General features: G+C 35.6%; 1 protein-coding gene across 8 annotated transcripts in view; it reads left to right on the top strand.

Moving 5' to 3' along the window:
• DOCK7 (dedicator of cytokinesis 7) overlaps positions 1 to 20,606 on the top strand; it is a 211,715-nt gene that overhangs the window by 165,884 nt on the left and 25,225 nt on the right. For 4 of the 8 annotated variants that reach the window (XM_034653591.1, XM_034653595.1, XM_034653593.1 and 1 more), the window contains 10 exons: positions 1,842 to 1,938; positions 5,048 to 5,144; positions 5,700 to 5,834; positions 6,753 to 6,905; positions 11,474 to 11,632; positions 12,431 to 12,531; positions 14,024 to 14,216; positions 15,633 to 15,776; positions 18,323 to 18,454; positions 19,979 to 19,993. In XM_034653591.1, the coding sequence (XP_034509482.1) occupies positions 1,842 to 1,938; positions 5,048 to 5,144; positions 5,700 to 5,834; positions 6,753 to 6,905; positions 11,474 to 11,632; positions 12,431 to 12,531; positions 14,024 to 14,216; positions 15,633 to 15,776; positions 18,323 to 18,454; positions 19,979 to 19,993 (1,226 nt within the window). The remainder of the gene's footprint in view (positions 1 to 1,841; positions 1,939 to 5,047; positions 5,145 to 5,699; positions 5,835 to 6,752; positions 6,906 to 11,473; positions 11,633 to 12,430; positions 12,532 to 14,023; positions 14,217 to 15,632; positions 15,777 to 18,322; positions 18,455 to 19,978; positions 19,994 to 20,606) is intronic. The other 4 variants (XM_034653592.1, XM_034653594.1, XM_034653596.1 and 1 more) reach the window with 1 other exon arrangement.

The raw sequence follows: 20,606 nt of genomic DNA, 5'->3' as shown, positions 1-20,606 counted from the left end.
TTTCATAATGTATACATATATTGAATCATATTGTGCACCTGAAACTAAAATAATGTTATATGTCAATCTTATTTTTTTAAAAATTGAAGTTCTTAGAAAAATTAAGCCTTTGCAATTCTTATTTACGTTTGGACATACAAGTTATGTCACCTAATGATAGACATTCTTAGCTAAGAGATGAGAGACAATTTCATGGAGAAAAAAAAGTTAATGATAAAAATGTAAATAGATCCCCAATATCAGTTTTATTAACTATGTAAAGATAGGCGTATATTTTTTGTTTTCTTTTGCAAAATTTTTTAAAGATGGAGATTTGACAATAAAGAGGAAGATAAGGAAAGGGAGAGAAAGCAGAAGAAATATCCCAGACATGTCCTTTATTGTAGCAGATCTGTTTCTCTTTATTTTTTAAATTTGAACTCTGAATTTTTACCTTTTTTTTTTTTCCATCCTTCCAACCAATTTTAAAGTCTTGGGTTTTTCAAAAAGGAGCATTCGTTTTCTAATTTGAAGGTCTGAAATCATGGCTGATTCTATCATTTAAGTGTGTATCTCTCCACAATTCTAAATGCCGTCTTCATTTCTGCTGGATTTGTATGAACCAGTTCTGTTGCTGCTACCCCTTCCAGGAGCCCCCAGCATTCAGGCTGCTTTCCATCCCAGGAACTTTGGGAGAAAGCCCGCATCTTTCTCCTGTCATGCCTTCTGTGGACCAAGGGAAGTGATTATTTTAGGAATCCTTCTGTTTTGTTTATATATTGAACAAAAACTTGTTGAACTGTCAACCCCGAACATAAAGGGGTGAACAAAGTAGGCATAATCTCTGTTCTTAAGGAGCTTATATTCTTGTGATCATAAGTGCTATGGAGAGAAATAAAGCCAATTAAGGGGAAATAAAGTGTTGGAGATGGCTGCGTAGGTGGTTCAGTCAGTTAAGCATCTGCCTTCAGCTCAGTTCATGATCTTGGGTTCCTGAGATCTACCCAGCTCAGGCTCCCTGCTCAACAGGGATCCTGCTTCTCCCTCTTCCTCTGCCCCTCCCCCCACTCATGCACACGTGCTCTCTCTTGTTCTCTCTCTTACTCAAATAAATAAAATCTTGGGGTGCCTAGGTGGCTCAGATGGTTAAGCCTCTGCCTTCAGCTCAGGTCGTGATCCCAGGATCCTGGGATCGAGCCTTGCATCTGGCTCCTCTGCTGGGTGCCTGCTTCTTCCTCTCCCTCTGCCTGCCACTCCCCCAGCTTGTGCTCTCTCTCTCTCAAATAAATAAATAAAATCTTCAAAAAAATAAAATAAAAAATCAAATAAATAAAATCTTTAAATTTTAAAGAAAAAAAAGTGTTGGAGAGTTGGGGAAGACCTTTCTGTGGAGGTGATGAATGACTAGCCAGTGAAAATATGTGGGAAAAGCAATCACATGAGAGGAACCACCACCATTGCAGAGCTCCTCAGTCATGAGCATAAATAGGGAGACTGTATACAGAGAACACACACAGAATAACTGGCGGTGGAAGCAGGAGGGAGAGTGCTCAGAAGTAAGGTCTCACCATGTAGGGCTTTATGAGTCATGGCTTAGGTTTTGAGAAAATCAGTGTTAATGAAGTTTGCTTATATAAAAGGGAGTTTTTTAAAAATATTACATGTAACAAATGTATTTCTTCTATAACTGTTATAAAAAAGTTTTAATAAAAAGTAGTATTGTTTTTTCCACTTGTACTGAAGATAAAATGGCTACGTATAAGTTTAGCATTGTGCAGTATTTCTTATATACATGCATATATACATGAAGGTGGTCCAAATTAAATAACATTTTAAAGATGGTTTTGAAATTTATTTGACAGAGAGGAGCCCATCTGGAAGTGCCTTTGGAAGTCAAGAAAATCTGAGGTGGAGAAAAGATATGACTCACTGGCGTCAAAACACTGAGAAGCTTGACAAGTAATATAACCTTCTATTTTATGTTACTGATGGGCTTGTTGGATTTCAAATGCAGGAGGAAAATCACTAATTTTAGTGTTGGTTTTTTTATGTATTAGGTACTCAAATCTTAACAACGAAATACTTATATTTAGTTTTTAAATTTTAGATTAAAAAAGATTTGGGGGAAGAATTTTTCATGTGGTATAGTAAAGCAAAATTTACCCATTTTGTTTCCAACAATTGTCTCTAAATATCCGCCTTCAAAATATATTCTGTAATAATTTTTTAATGTATTTTGGGAGTCACAGTGAACTAAATATTTCCAGGTCACTGACAATTAGAAAGCTAATCTTTGCCCTCTTGGAGCTTAAAATATAATTAAAGACAAAATACTCCAGGTCTTTTGTTTCTAGCATGAAGTTAATAGATACACTGACTGACCCTACTGCCAAAAACAACTAAAAATATACTTCACTGAGTCTGGGATCATAAAGGGCTGTACCTTCAGTGTAAGGGAAACTAGAAGTAAACCCTTCTGGCTGCCTCAGTGACCTCAAGTAAAATTGCTTGGCTTGAAACATGGCATTGAGTCAAGGGGCTAAAATTTTTTTCTTGAAAATTTGTAGTTACAAGTTAGCCCTCAAGTAGTTTGGCCCAATAAACTCTGAGAATATGGTGACCAACTCATTCAGGTTTGCCTAGTACCCCCAGTTTTGGCACCAAATGTTCATATCCTAGGGACTCCCTCAGTCCTGTCCTAAAGCAAACCAGGATGCTTGGTCACCCTATGTGAGAACCATCTTGAGACCAGGCTTTAGAGGATTTTCACAGATCAAACTTGCAGAAATACAAGCTCACAGACAGTAACATCATAAACCATAGGAAAGACTACGTTGTGCAAGCCAGCAGAGAGCAAGTCAACTCTGTTCCATATAGATGAGGGTTTGGATTATAAGAAACTGTCTTAGTCTCTTCAGGCCGCTATAAAAAAATAGAACACACTGTATTGCTTATAAACAACAGAAATTTATTTCTGACATTTCTGGTGGCTGGGAAGTTTAAGAATATGGCGTCATCAGATTTGAATGTCTGGTGAAGGCCCTCATCCGGGTTACAGACTTTTTTTTTTCCTTTTAAAAAGATTTATTTATTCATTTATTGATTGTGAGAGAGTGAAGGAGAGGGAAGAGGAATCCTCAAATAGACTTGAGCATGGAGACCAATGCAAGGCTTGATTCCAGGACCCTGAGATCATGACCTGAGCGGAAATCAAGAGTCAGGTGCTCGGGGCGCCTGGGTGGCACAGCGGTTGAGCGTCTGCCTTCAGCTCAGGGCGTGATCCCGGCGTTATGGGATCGAGCCCCACATCAGGCTCCTCTGCTCGGAGCCTGCTTCTTCCTCTCCCACTCCCCCTGCTTGTGTTCCCTCTCTCGCTGGCTCTCTCTCTCTCTCTCTCTCTCAAATAAATAAATAAAATCTTTAAAAAAAAAAAAAAAAAAGAGTCAGGTGCTCAACCAGCTGAGCCACCCAGGTGCCCCTGGGTTACAAACTTTGTGCTGTGTCCTTGTATGATGGAAGGGCAAGCAAACTCCCTGGGCCTCTTTCATAAAGGCCCTAATCCCATTCAAGAGGACTCTATCCTGATGACCTAATCACCTTCCAAAGGCCACCTGCTAATAGCATTGTCTTGGGCATTAGATTGTCAACATATGAATTTTGCAGGGACACAAATACTCAGACCATAGCAGGTATTGAATACAATGTAAACGTTTAACAATTCTTAAGCTTTAAGTATGTCCACTTTTCTCTCCTCTTTATCCAAGTCCATTTCTTTGATTATTTTTCCAGGTGTGTGTTTTGTTTCTTAGAAATCATAAAGCAGGGGTGCCTTGGTAGTTCAGTCGTTAAGCATCTGCCTTGGGCTCAGGGAGTGATTCCAGCGTTCTGGAACCCGAGCCCCACATTAGGCTCCTCTGCTGGGAGCCTGCTTCTTCCTCTCCCACTCCCCCTGCTTGTGTTTGCTCTCTCGCTGGCTGTCTCTATCTCTCTCTGTCAAATAAATAAATAAAATAAAATCTTTTTAAAAAAATCATAAAGCAGTGAGGTATTATACTATATTGCTTTCTTTTGCATTTGTATAATGTGTTTTCTCTGCATTTCTCTGTGTTTTAAGGAAGCCTTGTGGTGGTGGTGATGGTGGTGGTAGTGGTGTTTCCTGATTCTTTTTGTTTAAGCCATCATGTTATTGTCATGTTTCTTCACAAAATCTTACTGGAATTTTAAGCTTGATCATTATATATGTATTTCCCAGTTTAATTCTACATTCTATTTTCTCCTTAAATTTCATTTATAAAATGTAAATTCATGATCTGTTCTCCTAAATGGTAGTAACAAAAATTCAGAGACTTGAACATCCAGAAACTTTGAAAGGTTAGCATTTAATATGTTCTTGTAATTCCACCTTGATTTATGTGTTTGTTTTGTCTACGTTGATATAATATAGTTTATATCTATGTATTGCCAATAAACAAATGTCACTTTTACCCTTTAAGTAAACCACTTTATTGCAACAACTTGTTTTATTTCTAATGAGTGATTCAGTCCAGAGTTTCAGGAAGAGTTCAATTGTTTTCTGATTCAAAATATTGTAGAAAATTTTTTTGTATTTTTGAGATAAAAATATTGAAAATCTAGATGATAATTTAGAAAAAAATAAGTACTTTTATCTTAAATAGCAAATCCTTGAAATGGTAAGATGAGCACTAAACATTTTGAGTGTTGCTTTACATGAAGCACCCCTAAATCCCAGCCCATATAGCGCCACCTAGTGTCGGTGCCATTCAGAATAAAACAGTGCGTTCCTGTGTTGGCTACATCTCTGAAAGCTAAACATTTATGCTTTCAGTGGTGTTGTGGAACGGTAATGGGGTGAGAAAATCTGTACTAATATGGTTGACAAATGTGTTAAATTTGTCATGTGTAAAACGATGTCTTTTTATTCTCTTATAATTTTTCTTTCAGGCAAAAACTGAAAAATGGTTCTGAGGGGTTTTTTTTCTATGTATCTTTAAGTCTTTTTTGAATAGTGGTTCTGTGTAAAGTACTTTCTTATAATATTTTGTATTAGATCAAGAGCAGAAATTGAGCATGAAGCACTGATTGATGGAAATCTGGCTACTGAAGCAAACCTAATCATTTTGGATACATTAGAGATTGTTGTCCAGGTAAGAACACAAACGAGGAATTCAAAATATAGATTTGGTAAATTGGAATTGTGCAAAAAGTATTCATTGAGCTGTACAATTATATTGAAATATCAGTAGTTTGTAAAAAAAAATATTTTTCTCACTGAAATCCTATTCATTCTTTTTCCCCCGTTCTTCCCTGATTCAAACCATGCTCAGCTGCTTTTCCCTGAAGTCCTCCTAGATCCTATGTTGTCCTTTTCCTATTTTTTAAAAACTATTTTCTTTTTTTTTCTTTTTCTTTTTTTTTTTTTTTTTAAAATTTTTTTTTTNTTATTTATTCGACAGAGAGAGAGACAGCCAGCGAGAGAGGGAACACAAGCAGGGGGAGTGGGAGAGGAAGAAGCAGGCTCATAGCAGAAGAGCCTGATTGTGGGGCTCGATCCCAGATCGCTGGGATCACGCCCTGAGCTGAAGGCAGACGCTCAACCGCTGTGCCACCCAGGCGCCCCTAAAAACTATTTTCTTATATTCTGTCTCCCTGACCAAATTGCAGGTACATCTGCATTTTATTCATCTATTTTTAAATTGCAGACAGTTTCTGTAACAGAATCCAAGGAGAGCATCCTTGGCGGCGTACTGAAAGTCCTACTGCATAGCATGGCCTGTAACCAAAGTGCAGTTTATCTACAACACTGTTTTGCTACACAGAGAGCCCTGGTTTCAAAGGTAGGTCATTTTTGAACGTGCAGTCTTATCAGACTTTGCTTTTTCTTTACGTTGTCTATAATCATCTAACACACTCAGTTAATATAGTTATAGTTAAAATTTTAATAATAACCTAAGACCCATGATTCTTCTTTGCCTGTTTTCTACTCCTTGCCTTTTGTAATTTCTTTGTTATTTCAATCACCCTTAACCAGTTTTGGGCTTAAAAAAAACAATAGTTTTGTTGTAGTAACTGATTTTAAATATGGGGCTTTCCTTCTTTTCTCTTATCTCATTCTGTCTGTTCCTTATTAATTTGATTTGTTAAAGAATTCAAGGTATGAGTACATCATTCCATTGGCGTTAACTTACCCCATGATGAATGGAAAAGAAGGTACTTTTGTTTGTTCAACTACTGCAGATATTTATTTCTGGTGTTTATTTTTCCCCAGGTAATAGGTGTATCTTAAATCTTGAAGGTATCTATTTTATCATAGTCATCTAATAATATGGAATGCAGAGCTGTCGATGAAGGTTTAACCGATGGGAATTACTTACATACCATTTTATAATAAAAACATTGCAGAATTATTCCATGTTGGTTACCATATTAAGTGTTTTGTGCATAGTATCTAATCTCAGATAGTTCTGCAGTCCTCTGTAGATAATATCATTAGGTCCATTTTATGGCGGAGAAAACTTGTCCAGAATCACACTACTAGCAAATAAGTGACATAATCATTATTCAAACCCAATCCGCCTGGCTCTGTGGCCAACATGATTATTAAGCATTAGCAAATAGCGCTTAACCATTTTTAAAAACTATACTAACAACTCTCTAGTTCAGGCTATGTTACCATTCCTCTGGAACTTTGTATAAGTTCGGTGTTGGTGTTGTTTTTTTGTTATTGTTGTGTTGTGTTGTTTTGTTTTTTACAGTTCCCTGAACTCTTGTTTGAAGAAGAAACCGAGCAGTGCGCAGACTTATGCCTCCGGCTTCTCCGACACTGTAGCAGCAGCATTAGCACGATACGGTCACACGCCAGTGCCTCGCTGTACCTCCTTATGAGACAGAACTTCGAGATTGGGAATGTAAGTATTTATCCGTGGATTAGAATGTAATATAACTTCTGCAGGTGTCTAGTAAATGTGTTTTGGGGGGAGCATGGCATTTTGTATATTTTGAGTCTAGACTGTCTTGATATTTCTTATTATGTGGCTATCTTACAAAAATCCAAATCTTCAGGTTTGCTTCCTGTACTACAAATGGCATATAGTAGTACAACTTAGAATATAAATGTATCTTGAGCTTTTGGAAAATTTAATCATTATCATTAAGTAAAATGAAAATACTAATAAAGAAAATTAAAGATTTAACTGTTTTTGGCTTGATATTTTATGATTATGGACCAGTCTGAAGAACTCCATGTTTTCATTAAAGTGTTTTATTTGATAGTCTTTCACATGTAGAATTTTTTCTGACTTTGAGTCAAATGTATAATTCATTTATTTTTACTTATATAAGTATTTAAGGCCTAGGATCCTCCTTTGAGTACTGTTTTTAGCATCTCATTGGTTCTGATATATAGTGTTTTCAGTATTCTTGTTTTGTAGGTATTTTGTAGTTTCAGTTCGTATTTTTAATCCAAAGAGTTGACAGTCCTTTTTGTTTTAAAGTTTGGATGTTAATTTTTAGTTTTATTTCAATGTGATTATACAATGTTAGATGCTGTGTCTCCTTTTTTGTACCGTGCGTGTATAATGTTACACAAGCACTTAAAAAGAAAGTGTTCTTTATTTCAGAGTACTGAGTTAAATATACCTTATTAATTACACTATTTTTCTATATCCTTGTTGTTTTGGTCCACTTGATGGACTGAAGGAGGTGATTTAAAGCCTATGCATCATTTATTTCTCCTCTACGTCTTATTTGGTAAATTGATATTCATAACTATTATATCTTTGTTACTTTTTTTTTTTTTGCTCTAATCATCTCTTATTTGGCTAAATATTGTCCTGTAGTTGTTTATGCAAGACAGTTCTTGGAAATAATATTTTCCAAGTTCTAGATTGTTCAGTGTTTTCTGTACTTAAAGGACAGCAAAGATAGTTATGAAGTTTTTTGCCTCAGATTTTGAATGGAAAAAAAAGGGGGGGTGAGAAAGATCAGTAAAACATACCAGATAAAGAACGCTTAATGGAAAAAAGAGAAAGAGATACTTGAATACTATTTTCTTCTGGCTTTAAATATTGTTATAGAGACATCTGCAGTTAGCCTGATATTTTCTTCCCTTTTAAATTCCCCTTCCAGTTGCTCAAGGGATTCTCTTTAAATTTAAAATTAAATACCTTTTCTAGACTGTGTCTTGCTTGGTATTGACCAATTTTTGTTAATTTTCTCAGGCACATGATATCTACTTTCAGTTTATTTCAGAAAGTTTTCTTGAATATAAAATTGAGTATTTTCTTCCAGGGGTTTGGGGTTTTTCTGCTAGGTACCAATTATACATATGTTGGATCTGTTTTGCTTTACTTTTTGCCTATTGTTTTCTCTTTTCCTTTTTAACATTTAAAATGTCCATTTATTGTGGTTCTTTTTCTCAGAATTTCTCTGTCCTATATACCTTATGTGTTCTCCATGACATCCTTTCTTTCTTTCTTTTACCAATTTTATCTTTGTTTTCTATTTCTTTTTAAGTAGTATCAGCTCACATGTAAGCTCCTATTTTATGACCTCTCTTTCTGACTTGTGTTCTTTCCATGAGTTTATTTCTGCCTTGTTTTCCTTTCTAAAGCTCATACATTTTTTATAATTTAAGGCAAAATATTTCATTATATTTTCATCTGTTTCATGATAACATTTTTCTATAAAGTGTTTTTCGTCTGGTTAGTTTCACTAATCTTCCCTTTTTTATTACTCATGTAGAAGGAGTTGGATTGTCTTGGCCCATGTATTTGTAGGAAGTTCCTTCAGGAATGTGTTTCTCATGGGATTTTGGTATTGTAAACACATCTTGCCTAACTTCCTGAAGTTTCTGGTCAATCCATTTCTATCCAGTCTTTCCAGATTTTTAGCTCATTTTGTTTTCAAGACAAATAGGTTTATGACTTCAAAGTGAGTCTCTTATTTAAAAGAAATATTTTTTTTTCCGCATTATTTCTGAAATCTGTGCCTAGCATACCTCACTATTTACTTTCTTCTCCTTTCCTTCTTTTGAAACTACATCCTATCTTAGCCTGTCTTGGCAACCCTTCTGCATTTTTTAATGTATGGATTATATCACACTCCTCATTTGCTGAAAATAAAGTTTGTGGATTTTTTCCTATTTTTCATTTTTGTATAAAATCCAGGAGAAGTAGGAAGTTGCTATTTCACACTGTCCTGTTTTTAACTGGACACCAACTCCTTGCTTCTTAATCAAGAACAGAAGAATCCAATTACTTTATTGATCTTGTTTAGCTTTTGAAATAAAGTCCCTAAAATTTGACCACACTTGGAGTCTTCTTGATACATCTTCTGTTGTTTTAGGAAAGCTTTTTATAATAGGATAAGAACAGGTAATTTGTCCTCTTAGTGTCAGGTAGTAGGGAATAGGTAATTTAAAACTGGCAGTGATTTATATAGTTTATGTATTCGACAGATATTAGAACAAAGTATTGAATTGTGTTCTAGGTATTGTAGTAGGTATGGGGTACATGTAGATAAAAGGACAGTCCCTTTTTTTTTTAAGTAACTTAACATCTAGTGGGAGAAGAAATGAACAGTGCTCATTTATGAACAGCTGATGTTCATCCTAGTAGTAGCAAGAAGTACCCTTTCTGTGGTGAGGATCTATAAATTCATATTAAGTTAAACACTTAAAACAGTAACTGGCACTGAGCAAATGCTGCATGTTTGCTGTTGTGCATATAATGAGAGATAAGCACAGGGCACTGTGTAAGCACAGAGAAAAATGATTTATGCTCCCAGACATGGGTTTTCAGAAAGAGGAGATGCTTGAACTAAGGACGAAGAATTGCCCGATCAGAATGATAAATAGGTGGATAGCACTCTGTAGGTGAAGAAAATGGCACGTGCATAATTAAAAAGGCATGGAGACAAGAGAAGGAAGCAGGCAAACAGAGAAAGATACTCTTTTAGCACTTCGTGATGGTTCTGGCTAGAGAGAGAATAGGAAGAGATAAAGTTGTAACTGAGAAGGCCTGGACTAAGCTATCCTAGGGCAGATACTTGTTTTAGTTCTGTCCTTTCAATTCCCACTATATAGTTTGATATATTTACTGAGCCAAATACTTGAATTTCATCTTCAAGACTGCAGTCAGCCACTGGAATATTTTAAGGAGAGGAGTGATGTGTTCAGACTTGCAAAATTTACACAAATATCCCTGATACTATGTGGAAAAGAAACTTGGGTTATGAGAAAAAAGGCCATTAGATCAATTAAGAAGTTAATACAGTAATCCAAGTAAGATGTGGTAAGGGTGTAAACTATAGCAATCACCTTGGGAATGGAGAAGGACCAGACTGGAACAGATTGGGGGTAGTGTGGACTGGATCTGTGGTATTGGCTAAGGAGAGGGGAGAGTGACAGAGAAATGACTCCTAGATTTTTTTTTTTTTTTTTTGGCCTGAATGACCACAAGAATAGTAGTATCATTTGTTTAATCGATAGGAAAAGAAGGTATATTAGAAATGTTAGAATTGGAGTGCCTGTGAGATCCAGATGGAGCCATCTAGTAAAATACGATGGCCTGGCTCTCTGGAGAGAAATACGAGCTGAAAACCTAGACATATATCTATCTGTACTAATTGACGGCAAAGAAATGGATGAGACTGTTTAGAGCGACAAGTTAAGAGGTTTCTTGACAGAATCTTTGGGAACACTGGTATTTAAGAAGGGCAACCAAAAAGGAGGGGATATGTTTAGGAAAATCAGGATAAAATGGTACCACTGAAGGTAAGGAGGGAAATTTGCAAGGAAAAAAGTAATCAATACATTTACATGTACAGAAATGTCAGGTAGAATATTGATCAGAAAGTGTCTTGGATTTGGCATTTACTAGGTTTTCCCTGATTAACCTCTTAAAAGTGGTTTCATAGTGGGAAATGATGGGACAGAAATGAATTCACACTGAAAAAGGAAGAATGTAAACTACTTTTAAGCATCACTCCAAAGATTCTGCTTTAAGTTACTTGATGCATGATGTGTGATAAATTACTTTCATCATCATGGTCATGGACCTAATGAAATGGGCTGGAGTTTAAAGACGACATCTACCACTAGAGAATGTTGTGATATTGGTCAAGCTCTGTAACCTCACGTGTAAACATGGTGTTATTATTAATAATGTATACCTCAAAGCAGATTAATGTAAAGTCCTAGGCACAACTTCTAATTCAATTCTAATACATGGCTTTTTTTTTTTACTTTGTTTTGTAACATATTATTCTTAGCAAAATTCTTAATGTTAGGTCTTATTATAAAGTTTTAAAATAATTTGATTTTAATATACATATTTCATTACTTTTTAAAAAATGTCTTGCTTGGAATGGTATTTTTTTTTTTTTACTAACCTTTTCATTTAGCAACTACAAAAAGTAGACTTTTTTCTTTTAAGTTTTTCTATATTAAATGTTGACCTGACAATTTCTCTTACAGAACTTTGCTAGGGTTAAAATGCAGGTGACCATGTCACTGTCATCCTTGGTGGGCACATCTCAAAATTTTAATGAGGAATTCTTAAGACGTTCTCTAAAGACTATATTGACATATGCTGAAGAAGATCTGGAATTGAGGGAAACGACATTTCCTGATCAGGTCAGAAATGTGACTTTCTAGATCATTAATTGAAATAGGATTATAAATAGGCACTTTCCAAAAAAAAAAAAATTTTTTTTTTTTAAGATTTTATTTATTTGACAGCCAGCGAGAGAGGGAAACACAAGCAGGGGGAGCGGGAGAGGGAGAAGCAGGCTCCCAGCAGAGCAGGGAGCCCGATGTGGGGCTCAATCCCAGGGGCTCGACCCCTTACTGGAGGAACCTATATTTGATCATATGCCATAGATGGGGTGAATCATTTTGTTTCAGTAAGCCATGCTTCCTTTTTGGAAAGCTTAATATCTTTGGTATGTAATTCTGTGAATTTGTAACAAATAGAACAAATAGTAGACCTAGGCAGTATAAACAAATAAGTTTTATGATGAAATATTATTCCCACTTATTAATGAAACAGTAATTCGCCTTAAAAAGTGAAGTCTTTACAAACTACCTTTGGGAGAATCAGAAACAGAGAAACATAGGAGAGAATTTCCTTTTGTATTCTCTTCTTGTATGCTCTACATCCCTGTATTTTATTTCTACTTCGAGTTTTATTTGTTTCCAGGTGAGAGAACTGGGAAAAAAAAAAAAAAAAAACCCAGCCTGCTGAGGAATTAGTGTAAAATTTACTACCCTTCACTCACCATACCCCAGCATGCCCATATCCTTTAGAACTGTATCACTATCATTTTGTTTTGCAATCTTCAGATGCTTATCTGAAATATCTTCCAAACTAATTTAGTGATTGTGAATGAATGATAATTAAAGAATTTTTTTAAATAAAATTCTCTGCTGCAGGTTCAAGATTTGGTTTTCAATCTCCATATGATCCTTTCTGATACTGTTAAAATGAAGGAACACCAGGAGGATCCGGAAATGTTGATTGATCTAATGTACAGGTATCATCTGCTTGATTCGTTTATACCTTGTCTAACATGTTTAAATTGGTAAAAGTTAAAAATAGAACTACCCTATGATCCAGCAATGGCACAACTAGGTATTTACCCAAAGGATACAAAAATACTAATTCAAAGGGGGTGCATGCAGCCCAATGTTTATAGCAGCATGATCTGCAATAGCCAGGTCATGGAAGCAGCCCAGATGTCCATCAACTGATGAATGGATAAAGAAGATGTGGTGTATGTATATATAATGGAATATCATTCAGCCATCAAAAAGAATGAAATCTTGCCATTTGCAACAACGTGGAGGGAGCTAGAGGGCATAATGCTAAGTGAAATAAGCCAGTCAGAGAAAGATAAATACCATATGATTTCACTCATATGTGGAATTTAAGAAACAAAACAAATGGGCAAAGGGGAAAAAGAGGAAGAGAGACAAACCAAGAAACAGACCCTTAACTATAGAGGACTGATGGTTACCAGAGAGGAAGGGGCAGGGGAATGGGTTAAATAGGTGATGGGGATTAAGAGAATGCATTTGTTGTGATGAGCACCAGGTGTTGTATGGAAGTGTTGGGTCACTAAATTGTATGCTTCAATCTAATATTACACTGTATCTTAGCTAACTAGAATTTAAATAAAAGCTTCAATAAGTTGGTAAAACATGCAGAAAACATTAGATAAAAAAATAAACGTACCAGAATTATGTCATTTTCTATGGTAGATTAAAAAGTCAAAATGCACTTTTTCCATGCTGCTTTTCAGAAATAATCATAACACATGTTTACACCTTAGTATCCTGTCCCCTAGACTTCATGTAGAGGCCTAAGACCCATATTTTAAATGTAAAAGTCAGTCCTTTAGGAAGAAAATACAGAGTATTGTTTTACCATAGGAAACTTAATGTTTCCTCATTTTACCTGTTTCCTGTTTTCCTAATGTTTCCTGTTTACCAAGGAAACTTAATGTTTCCTGATTTTAAATATGGCTGTGCCTATAATGTAATATTTCTAAGAGCACATTTTGAGAAATTTGTAATTCCTATTATATCTTGAAAGATGCAAGTGAAACTTGAGATTTTTTCTTTGCCCTGTGACCCTCTCTTTTTATAGTTTTGGAGTTCTTTAAAGACACAAATAAAACAAATATTTCTTTAAAATATATATGATGCAATGAGACTAATAAATCTTTTTTTCTTGACTATAAAACTTCTTTATATTCCCATAACAAACACATAAATTCCCATAGTTTTCCCTTACTGATGGCATTTTTTTTTAGTCCCCCTACAAAAAACCTGCTATCAACCATTCCATTGGCCCAACAGTTTACTTCTTTAAGCGTATTCAAAGACATTTTCATACCATTCAAACACTTGTCTTAATAGGTTGTATTCAATAACAGTAACCTCTCTAGGTAAATACTGAGCAGTCCAGTCTCCTTCCAGCTTGGGAAGCAAATGCTCATTGAAAAGAATTTCTTTTCCAATTAGAATTGCCAAGGGCTACCAGACCTCTCCAGATCTGCGACTGACCTGGTTGCAGAACATGGCGGGCAAACATTCGGAACGCAGCAACCATGCCGAAGCTGCCCAGTGCCTGGTCCACTCAGCAGCACTTGTTGCTGAATATTTGAGCATGCTGGAGGACCGCAAATATCTTCCTGTAGGATGTGTGACATTTCAGGTAGGAATCTGCCAGGTTTACGTTACATCAAGGTACGTCCTTTTTAGTTTACCTTTTCTCACTGGTGTTAAGATTCACTCAGCTTGTAAGGAAAGCATAAACACTAAAGCTAATGCTTCACAAGATAAGTTAACATTTCACTATCACTGTCTGGAATACATTGGTAAAGAGTACTTGTTGATTTTCTCCCCCCCCCATTTTTTTTTTCTTACCCCAAATACCAGTGCTAAGCGTAGTTCTTCTCTTTGCCTATACTGCTGGGGACTTCATAGCATTTATGAAATACGTGTGAAATACGGAGAACCCGAATACAGTAGAAATTCTTAATTGGCTTTTACTTAAAACATCAGATAACCCAGCATTCTCCATTCTCTGTATGAAATAGGCTGATAACCATGGCTCAGATTTGATAGTTTACTCCCTCGTAGAACTCCATACCTCTCACCCACTAGTCGAATTCTTTGCTTGCCAGGAGTTAGTTATGCTTTGCTTTTCTGCAAAACCTGTTAATGCCAGATTTGGGAAATTACAAAACTTAATTAAATGTTAAATGTTATGTCCTCTGGTGAAATCTGAATGCAGAAAGAGAGCCAGTCATTGTTTCTTTGAAAGCTAAGTTAAATGTTTTGCTAAGACTTGATAAAGGTGAGTCTCCAAAACAGTTGCTTTTGAATTAATTTTGGACCAACTACAAAAGATTAGGGGGGAAAGCTCCTAGAAATCTAGGATTATTGGATAGGCTTTTAAGTTCAGGTTTTTCCTCTAAAGAAACAGAACTGGAAATCTTAAATGAAGGTTGCATTACGGGTATTTAATTAAGAGAGATTCGATGAAAAACTGATTAGGAGACCTGTACCCAAAGAAAAGGCCTTAGACCTACTTCAAAAAAATGTCAAATGAGTGTATATTTGCTGTGAATGTTTAGGTTAAAGTATTTCAGGTAGTATGTATTATTTCTTCTTTAGAAATAATGGATAATCCCAATCACATTGGCTTTTATTACACCTGAGTTTGTTCATTAACTCAATGTACGTTAGGCAAGCCAAGCCATAGCCCACCTTAATTTTCCCTGTGGGGAGTTTTGACAAGATCATTTAAGTTAAAAATAAAGACTGTTTAAAGTCTTCTGAGATGTCCTGTATCGTATCACTGTTCTCCTTAGCCCATAATTTTTCTTAATTTTCTGTCTCACCACTTTTATTAATGGAAAAGTTACTATAGTGTTACCATTTATTGTCATCTTCAGCATACAGAAAGATTTTGGAAATTTGTGTTTTATCTTTGAGTTGACTACCCCCCACCTTTTTTTTCACCCAAGCTGGTATTAATATTTCATCTTCAGTTACTTCCTCATAAACATCTTTCATGCTAAGAAATTAATTCCATTTCAAAAGCCGTTTCAATTTTCTTCCCCAGAATATTTCATCTAATGTTTTAGAAGAATCTGCAGTCTCAGATGATGTGGTATCTCCAGATGAAGAAGGTATCTGCTCTGGAAAGTACTTTACTGAGTCAGGACTCGTGGGATTACTGGAACAAGCAGCTGCTTCTTTCTCTATGGTAGATGGCTCCTGTTTGTTTTCTTTCCTCAGATACGTACCTCTGAATTATTCGTGATATGTATATTCTCTCTGCCTGGGACCCTGCTTTTCCTTTATGATAGTTTTCTCCAGGCACCTTAAAAACTGTCTAGGAACAAATTTTCTCTGTAGATTCATCACTGCTTAACTCCTTTTTGTCTTAATAATCTGTCATTTCCTCCAGTATTTTTCATTTGCTTATTTATGAACCATCACTTAATCTATCACAGATTTTTTTGGTTTATAAAACTTTTACCACCATTTTCTAAAACCTTAAAATTAAAAAAACAGAACAAAACAGAAAACCTAGACTAATGTGGCTCTAGCTATAGAGCTGGTCTATTGGATGAAAGGGAGAATCTTCCTCTGAGTGCTTTGGACTTTACCCTGGTGCTCAGGAAAATTATGGCCCCTCATCTCATTGGTTGCACAGTGAGCCCTATTAGGAAGGTGTTAGAGACCTGGAGCTTACTTACCAGGAGCTTTATGAACTATATCCTCGGTCCCTTCCCTGACCTGTTCCATGTTATAACCCCAGTCCTGTCCCTCCCTCTCTGTATGTGAAGAATTGAAGCAGTCTTACTGATCCAAGATGGGATGATTATTGGAGAAGGGAAAGATAGCTAGCCCTGCTTACTTTCTTAAACTATGGTAATAGGGACATCTCCTTTCTCTGACATTTCTGTTTGGTATTTAGTGTCCCAGCGCCAAGGTTTCAGAAACTGTGAAGTTCATGTTAGGGTAAGGGGGAAGCTTAACGTAATGTGCAGTGTTGCACTTCTCCACCATTATACTGCTGTAGGGAGTTGGATATTCCCCTGGCCGTAACCCTACCTTGCAGTGGGTTGGTTAAGGGCATCTGTTTAGAAGGCATACAGCCAGGATTCATATCCTGGCTCTGCTGCCCTAGTAGTTCAGTCACTTCAGTCACAAATTACTCAACCTACCAGTGCTTCACTTTTCTTGTCCATTAAATGCACCTAATAATAGTAGGAATTGCATAGGAATGCTGTTAAGAGTAGACTTAATGTATGTAAAAGGCTTATGACAGTACCTGGCTCCAAGTAAGTATTAGTGTTTGCCATTACCATCCTCTTCATCATTATTCCCACTTAGAACCAGCTTATTTAAATATAATTATTGTGAGACTCTAAGAATGTTTGGTGATTGACCATTTTAAAATTTCCTGTCTGAGGACCTCAACTGTCCTGATAGCTCCCCTGGATCCCTGCTCCTTGAGTTTCATTTTAAGTGATCTGAACTAGCAGTGGGGAAGTGTTTTGTGCTATTAATGGAATGTTTTAATAAATATACACTCTGTGTGTGTATGTAATTTTAATAATTCACAGTAATACGGTGGCCTGTATTACGGAAGTTCTTTTGTAATAGCGTATAATTATGAAATTCACTGTTTTTCAACTAATCTATTTAATCTTTTTTTTTCTAATTTTTTAGAAGTTTTTATTTATTTATTAGAAAGAGTGAGAAAGAGAGAGAGATCCCGAATGGTGTGAGGGGCAGAGGGAGAAGCAGGCTGTCTGCTGATGTGGGCCTCAATCCTGGGACCCTGGGATCATGACCTGAGCCAAAGGCTGACGCTTAACTCACTGAGCCACCCAGGCACCCCCTAATCTGTCTAATCTTAATTACAATAATTACTGGGGCATTTTAGTTACACTATATCTATTTCACTATTATAGTTAGATGATTGCTTAAACTCCTGTGAACTTTTACTAGAAAATTTAAGAACTATATTTATTTCCTTGGGAAAATGTGTTTGCTGATTTGTGAGGTAATAGGAACTCAGCGGCTCTTGGAAAACATCTCTTTCTTTCTTCACTACAGCCACCAACCTGTTATTAAGGACAAGAAAATGGCATAACAGTACAAACACATGTTGTCCCTCACTCTGATTATAAGCAGAGCAACCCTTGGCCGGCCACTGGCCCCTAGGGGAATAAAGTCTGGTAGCTCAGAACCTTCTTTAATTTGGTGAAAGATCACTGATTTTTTTCCCCACAGGATATTTTCAATAAGATTTCCTGTGCCAATTTAATATTTTAGAAATATAAATAATTTTAGTTTGCCAGGATGCCACAGGTTATCTGATATCTGTGACCAGTGTAGTAATTGTATTTCTTTTATTCCCCTCCTCAGAATTAATTTCTGCCACAGTTTATATGTGTATGTAAGTACTCACGCATGCACACTAGTGAAGTAGTTACTGCGTAGACAGCGGAATGTTCAGTCTAAATTTTGTAGAAATTTAAATATGCGTATATGTATTGTGTGTATGTTAAATATACTCACACGTACATATCCATCCATCTAGAGGAGATATGCGTTGTGCAAAATTCTTTTATTAAGGCTTAATAAAATTAAAAATTCTTAGTGTTTGTTTTTATGTCCTACTGGGAAAGCTTCAGTGGTATTGCCTTCGTGGAAATTATGTGGATTTATAAATTGTAATTCTTTACTTTCATATTGATGTAAGAGAAAACAAATCTTATAACATTATTCTTACAGGCTGGCATGTATGAAGCAGTAAATGAGGTTTACAAAGTACTTATTCCTATTCACGAAGCTAATCGGGATGCGAAGAAACTATCCACAATTCATGGTAAACTTCAAGAAGCATTCAGCAAAATTGTTCATCAGGTAATGATTGCAATTTCTAGCATCAGTGTAAATGGAGAAAACTGTCTGAAACCATTAGTGTTGCTTTGTACTGATGTCAAACTAGAGCCGATGAAATGACCATTTTAATCAGGTTGCAGATGAACGATGTCAAAATGATGGTTCATGGCCAGAGCAAGATTCATTAACAAAAAATGAATTTACCTAAAGTAGATCATGGTCATCATAAACTTTCTACATAGTTTTTTTCCTTCACTTTTTAAAAATGATTAGTAGTTGGCAAATTTTTAAAATTGTGAGTTCTTTCCTGTTTCACAGTGTGGGTTAAAATTGTGAATCTGATTTTAAGTTGATTTCTTTTGCTGCCAAAAAAGTTTTTTTATTTAAGTTAGTTTTTTATTAAACAATATGGAAGTTTAATGAACTAATATTGTTAATGTTTTCAACTCAGCTTCAACTGTTTTTCCTAGATGTTCCATTCAATCATCCTTTAATATATTTTTAGTATGAAAATAATATTTAGTGAAAACAATGAATAAAACTGTTGTCTTGAGTGTTTATTCAATTATAACAGTATGATTTTAGTACTTGTTTATAGTTCGTGGAATCCACATATTATCACCAAAATTAAAATCAAAATAAGGATTGGTGTAAAAGTGAAGTAGACTACTAGCAATTGATTTCCCTGAAACTAAATTCTTGGCTTTCTTAAAATACTCTGAAATATTGTTGAGCCTCCTCCCTTCCCCACTTTTCCCTTCCCTTCCCGGGCTCCCTGTGCTGTTATCTGCTACTACCATCGTCTAAGAAGGACATGGAGTATTGATTATCCACTGTTGTATTCATTACTTGTCCTGCTATACTGTCTGTCAGCTTGACCTCCTCTTTCTTGCTGTGGACTAAGCTGTTCTGGATGAATTGATATAATCTGAAAAACTTTAATAGTCTCAAAACAGGGAGGCTATACTATTAAGCCAATATTTTATTGTTCTCCACTAAAACACTGAAGTTGCAAGAGATTTATTACAATTCATGATGGTAACAGGCGGGTCTTATTTTAATCAGTTGTACGTACACTGTCAATGAATGACATGTCAGGTCTAGAACACCTGGAGCTAGTAGTTTGCAATAAATTTTCCTCCATTTGTATTTTAGGCATTTGAGCAAAATTGAGATTTCTATTCCAGTTTACCCTGGGTAGTTCAGTGAAGCACAGCTCCCTTTAGTTAGAGGTCTAATTCAGACACATTAACGGAACACAAAGCTGCCTCTTTTTCACCAAATTTATAATTTCCCTTACTAAAGTTTTTAAAAGGTGAAATTTTAACTAGTTAGGTTTTGAACAAGCAATTTAGGAAATTATCACATATCTTAAGTGAAAGAATATGGTGTTTAAAATATCCTGGTGTCTTCTATTTGCAGAGAAGAATTTATGGTATATAGTGCCTTACACTGCTACAGTTCCTTTGGCCTTTTTTTGTTCTTTTAAAACAGTTTTTTTTTTTTTTTTATGACTTGCCCTTTTTTTTACTTTTTATTATACAGAGTACTGGCTGGGAGGTAGGTAATGTTTTAGTTAGTTAAAGACACTAATAGATTGATTTGACCGGATTTCTTATGCCAATGCTTTGCCCACATGTGCTAGCTGTGGGCATTCTGTTGCTATCTGCTATCAACTGAATTCATTAACCAAAGAAATTTTGTTAAAATACTCTCAGTTATTTTAAGCAATTTATTATTATGAGGTTGTAGGCAGTGCATGGAAATTCATGTTACACTAATGAGATTCTTTGGTAAATGAGCCACTTTGTCATCACTTTAGTTTGTTTTTATCCTTTGAAGCATTTTCTTTCATCAACATTTACACACAGATTTCTTTTTTTAACCATATTGTTTCACCTCATTTTACAGAGGTCGATTTATGTGTTATTGCTCAGAGGTGTAAATAGAAAATACCGTATTTCATCTGATCAAAGACGCCATCAATTTTAAGACATACCATTATTTTATATGGCTTTAAGAAAGAAAAGGAAACGTATTAAATCACAACATCCTGTCAGTTGAAAGATGAATGCTAACGACAGGGATATTAAAATGTGGGCCAAAAAATATGTGCGTCTTAGAATTGGTGAAATAATGTGTTGATTTGATCTTGAGTCACTTCACCTTGAGT

This window comes from Ailuropoda melanoleuca, chromosome 2 (assembly GCF_002007445.2).
Source record: "Ailuropoda melanoleuca isolate Jingjing chromosome 2, ASM200744v2, whole genome shotgun sequence".
NCBI classification, from domain to species: domain Eukaryota; kingdom Metazoa; phylum Chordata; class Mammalia; order Carnivora; family Ursidae; genus Ailuropoda; species Ailuropoda melanoleuca.
The sequence above is the reverse complement of the archived record's forward strand: the minus strand, read 5'-3'. Positions and strand labels throughout refer to the sequence as shown.